The sequence below is a fragment of the Coloeus monedula genome (genome assembly GCF_965178545.1).
Source record: "Coloeus monedula genome assembly, chromosome: 2".
Classification (NCBI taxonomy): domain Eukaryota; kingdom Metazoa; phylum Chordata; class Aves; order Passeriformes; family Corvidae; genus Coloeus; species Coloeus monedula.
The window spans coordinates 107,410,344-107,415,700 of NC_138782.1; the positions used below are offsets into that span (position 1 = coordinate 107,410,344).

The 5,357-nt window shown below is 48.6% G+C and overlaps 1 protein-coding gene across 1 annotated transcript; it reads left to right on the forward strand.

The window, feature by feature from the left end:
* Window positions 1–4,231: 4,231 nt before the first annotated feature.
* On the forward strand, window positions 4,232–5,086 carry LRATD1 (LRAT domain containing 1; the record flags this gene model as incomplete). The annotated part of the gene is made up of 1 exon (XM_082276987.1): window positions 4,232–5,086. The coding sequence occupies one exon, from the start codon at window positions 4,232–4,234 to the stop codon at window positions 5,084–5,086; it is 855 nt and encodes a 284-aa protein (XP_082133113.1).
* Between the last annotated feature and the right edge of the window lie 271 nt (window positions 5,087–5,357).

Consider the following 5,357-nt stretch of genomic DNA (forward strand, 5'->3'; position numbering starts at 1 on the left):
AAATAGATAAGAGCTTCTGGGCATCGGAAATTCAACATTAACAGGATTGTAATGGACAGATTTCTATAATCTAAAGTTCATAACAGATAGGAAAGTTTCCACCCTTATCATCAATTTTTTTTATCTCTGTTTTTTTTTTGAAACATGTGTTCCTAAATTTTTCTGCACAAATGTTCTCCACTCATTAAAATCAATGGTGGTTTCAGCTCCACTTTTAGCAATAGGGGTCCAAGGCTCCAAAGCTCAGCTCAAGGCAGGATGATAAGAGCATTTTAAAAATAACGTTTAAAAAATAAGCTATTTGGTATCTATTTTGCTACATATTTTAGGGGTTTTCACTGTATTAAATTAAACATAAATGCAACAGTTACAAAATGCCAAGTATAGAAAAAAGCATAAAAAGAAAAAATAGCAATGGAAAAATATAAATTCACTATCTCAGAGTAGATCAGGACAGAGCCAGAGATGATGATGTTATTGGGTTTCTTTCCTATGTTCAGAATGCAAAAAAAATCGTTAGGGTCAGTAATAACAGGTTAGGAATATTGTAAATTCCCATGTCCTGGTGCAAGGAGAGATTATGACCCCAGTTAATGAGGCTGAAGCTGGTCAGAGGGAGTGTGAACAGTGATGCTGCACTGCCAGTGCCATCATCTAAGAGCAGCCAAGCCTGCACTCACTGCTTTGCTAAGTAAGCCCCCAGAAGCTAAACATCTAAAGCAGATGATAAATTCATTAATCAAATTAGCTCAGAAAAAACAGGCATCTCCAGCAGTATCTGTTAATCACAGTTATATAAAAGTTTGTGGTTTGTTGGTTGACAGGAGTTTTTTGTATGTTTTTTTTTTTAAGGCAACTTCTTGACATTATCCTAAAACTGTGACTGAAGAGAAACTGAGGGAAAATTTCTTGATGAGGGATAGTGGTAGAGCACAAAGCACTGATGAGACGGTGTAGAGAGAAGGGAACTGAAATGAAACAAGAAAATGGGTGTTGGAGGTGTGTTGAATAGAGGTCATGAAGAGAGATGGATTGTAAGGGATTGTAAATGCTTCAGCAAGAGACAGAATATTCTCATTGAGCAGACTTGCAAAACCACAGACGATCACCCAAACATGGTTAAAATTTGGCAGGAGATACTCCACCTAGTTCAAAGTGCAGAGCCTTTCCCACACCCAGACTCCATCTTCTGCACCTGCAGTTTGCTGAAGCAGTCTGTTCTCCACTGTTTTGCATGGAAAGGATGAAATAATGTTTTGTTTGTTTAGAACTATCTAAAAATTACTCCACATAGCCTTGATGATTGGCAAACGTGGGAAGTGTGAACTGTGCGAGCGCAACCTAAAAAGATGCAGACTTTAAACGGGAAAAATGTAAAGTGTTTAGAAAACAGAAACTGTTGATGAAGGGCTACAGAAAATGGCTTTCAACTTGGACTAGCTTTAACAATGAAGCACATTAACAGTTATTAAAAAAAGAAATCAAAATATTTAAACACTGTTTTACAGCCTTAGCTCTAAGCCTATTAGAATGTCTTCATAATTTAATTTAAAATGTTGCAGTTGGTGAAGGTCATGCTGTAAAAGAACATATAATTTCTGACAATCATTAGAAAAGTATTTACACAATTCCAGAGATAAATAACATCCATTATGTTTAGTCCTATATAACTTTAAAACGCATATGTTAGAAAACAATCTTTTTTTTTTTTCAAATTATCTTTCTGATTCCACAGACCCTGAATGTTAACTTATGTTAACATAAGTTTCCACAGACCCTTAATGTTATCCTTAACTGCTGTAAATCAGCTTAATTCCTGTGAGTCTCAGGCCATAACCCCTGAGTTTATGAGACATGAGAAATCTGTAACTATCAACAGATTAGTATAACTGCCACAGTGAAAAAGTAACTGATGTCAGTCTTTGAATTTCACTAAACACCTTTTTTTTCTCTTCCATTTATGATGTGATGCCTTTGCATATGTTAAAAAAAAATGAGAACAAGAAGATGCTATTCTAGAAAGACAGCTATATCAATATTTGAATGGAAAAAGAAAAGAATCATTCAAAGTCAACACGTTCATCTAAGAAACTCAGCATTTGATCCATATGAACATAAGTATACAGCTTGAACCCTGAAAAACTGAAATTCACTATTTTTATTGAAGGATGCATGTCTCTCTATCGTGAGAATAAAGTGATGGCACTATTGTTCTCAGTTAACTAAACCTGAAGACTGGGAAAAGGACAGCAGAGAAGAGAGATATTATCCATAAACACTGAAAGCAGAAATACTTCTGTCTAGATGACAAAACTATTTCCACTGCAAAGAAAGTAGTAAATTTACTTCCAGCTAAAATTGGTACTTTAATATGATTCACATCTGAACTAAAGAATGTCATTAGATCTTTTTCATGAAGTGTCTTAAATATTTAAATTCTCACTTCTCAGAAATTCACATGGCTAGAGCAAGACTAAGAACACAAAAGAACCAGGTTACAATCCCATCATTGACACTGCCTCATGGGGGAAGAGTGGTCAAACGAACTAATCATTTCTGAGTTCCAATTCCATAATTTGCAAAATTAGGTGTAAAATTGTGTATCGTTATTAGCTACTATGGATGACAGATTTTTAGATTTCATATATTTTCATAAGAAATGGACTGCTACTGCCAGACATTCTCACTTTTTACTTATGACAAACCATAGCATGCCTTCTAGTCAAATCGGAGGACAACCCACAGCCACTACTTTGTCCAGATGTGGAAAGACAGTCATCTAACCTAATGCCAACCATCAAACATTCCAACTTCTCATCTAGGCAATCACAAGGGACAGGCAGTCCTTTGGGCTCTTCATACCGTCCTAAAATAAGAGGTACAAGAGGAGAGAGGAACCCCCCGTCTGGAAATGCCTGTCTCTCCTCAGCAAAAGGAAGCCCAGGGTATCAGCTCAGACTGCACAGGTGCAACCTGAGCTTGCTGAAGTGAGGCGAGGGGCACCCACCTCCAACCTCGAGGGACAGAGAAACTCTTGGCCATGTGCGTTCCTCCTGGGCGGGTTAGTTTTGGGGGTATTTTTCTTTTTTTTCTTTATATATATATATATATATATATATATATTTGCTTTTGTTTACTCTTTTTTACTTGGGTCTGGTGCAGGGGTGCCTTGGTAGCGGCTTCACGCGTTGGGCACGATCTCCAACCGCCTTCCCGCGAGACGCCCCTGCCGCACCCCCGGGCCCGGCCGGAGCAGCCCGACGGTCGAGGCTCGGCGGGGGCAGCCCGGGGATGGGGCCCGGTCGGGGCAGCCCCAGGGTGGGCGCCGGTCGGGGCAGCCCGGGAGGCGGGGCCCGGGCGGGCAGTGCCGCGGCTCAGCCCCGCCGCCGCCGGGCGCGGCCAATGAGCGCGGCCGGGGCGGGCTCGGGAGCGGCGCCGCCGGTACTTAGGCTCGCCGGAGGGGCCGGGCAGCCCAGAGCGGCGCGGGCGGAGCGGCGGGAGGTGGCGGCGGGGACGGGTCGCGCTTCTTCTGCGGCGCCCATGGGGACAGGACGCCTTTAAAGGAGTTTGGGGGGGTTCTGGCGCTGGGCGACCACGGGTACGGAAGGGGACGGGAGGGACCCCTTGGGTGGGGGGTGCCCATCGCCTGCTCTTTGCCTGTGCCTTGCCGGGTCCCGGGCGGGCTGCGGGCACCGGGCGGGCAGGGGTGGCAGCTCCGGGGCTGGCCGCTCCTCCAGCTGCTTCCCGCACGCAGCGCTGCCCGGCGCGGTTCGGCTGCGCACCGGCGGAGGGAGGGCTCGGGACCCGCCGGCCGGAGCCTTCCCGCGGCCCCGGAGCCCTGTCCCCTCGCGGAGTGGAGACTCCCGGGGCAACTCCGTCCCTCCAGGCGAAGCCAGCAGATGGCTGGGAGGCTCCTCTGGCGGCGCTGGGAGCCGGGCACTCCGAAGTCTGGGCTCTGTACTGCCCCGCACCCCGGGGGTAGGGGGAAGGATCTGCACTGGGAGTTTCTCCCTTGCACGAAGGGGAGGGAAGGAGTCGGGGAGGGATGGGGACTTAGGGCGGAATCGCTGAAATCTTTTGTATGTGCCTTGATTTTTTTTTTTTTTTTTTTCTTTCGTTCTTTCTCTCCTTCCCCCTGCGTGCACTCTCCTACCCATCTCTTGTTCTCTCTCTGCCCACCCCACCCTCCTTCAGATCCGGCGATTTCTGCCCTCGCCTCGCCCTGTCATTGATGGGAAATCAACTGGATCGCATCACCCACCTGAATTACAGCGAGCTGCCGACCGGGGACCCCTCGGGGATCGAGAAGGACGAGCTGCGCGTCGGGGTGGCTTACTTCTTTTCGGATGAGGAGGAGGACCTGGACGAGCGAGGCCAGCCAGACAAGTACGGCGTGAAGAGCTCCGGCAGCCCTGGGCAGGAGACGCCCACCCACCACCTTCACCACCAGCTGGTGCTGAACGAGACCCAGTTCTCCGCTTTCCGCGGCCAGGAATGCATCTTCTCCAAGGTCAGCAGCGGCCCCCAGGCTGGGGACCTCAGCGTCTACTCGGTGTCAGCCCTGCCCACCCTCTGCAAGCCGGGGGACCTGCTGGAGCTGCTCTACCTGGGGCCGTCGGAGCACCCGCCGCCGCACTGGGCTGTGTACGTGGGCGGCGGGCAGATCATCCACCTGCACCAGGGGCAGATCCGCCAGGACAGCTTGTACGAGGCGGCCGCGGGCAACGTGGGCCGGGTGGTGAATAGCTGGTACCGCTTCCGCCCGCTGGTGGCGGAGCTGGTGGTGCAGAACGCCTGCGGGCACCTGGGCTTAAAAAGCGACGAGATCTGCTGGACTAACTCCGAGAGCTTCGCCGCCTGGTGCCGCTTCGGGAAAAGGGAGTTCAAAGCCGGGGGGGAGCTGCAGGCGGCTGCTGGCACCCAGCACCAGCAGCAGTACTATCTCAAGATCCACTTGGCAGAGAACAAGGTGCACACGGTGAGGTTCCACAGCCTGGAGGATCTAATACGCGAGAAGCGCAGGATCGATGCCAGTGGCAAACTGAGGGTGATCAAAGACCTGGCTATAGTGGATGGGAAAGAATAGGGAGGAGCAGGAGTACGTGGCTATCTTCTTTCTGCCCTACCCGGGGAGACCAGCCTGCCACAGAGTCAGGAGGCTGCACCCTCCTTCCGTGGGACGCGACTGGAAGCAGGATCCATGGCAACATTCCAAAAAAACCAGCATTCTTTACACCCATAGCCAGTATTTTGTTTGGCTTTTAATAGCATTAATGCTGAAAGAGTGAGAGAGAGGAAGAAAAGAGGGGGGAGGTGCAGGAAGGCTGTTCTCAGAGTATGTGGACAAAGTCCTGTCA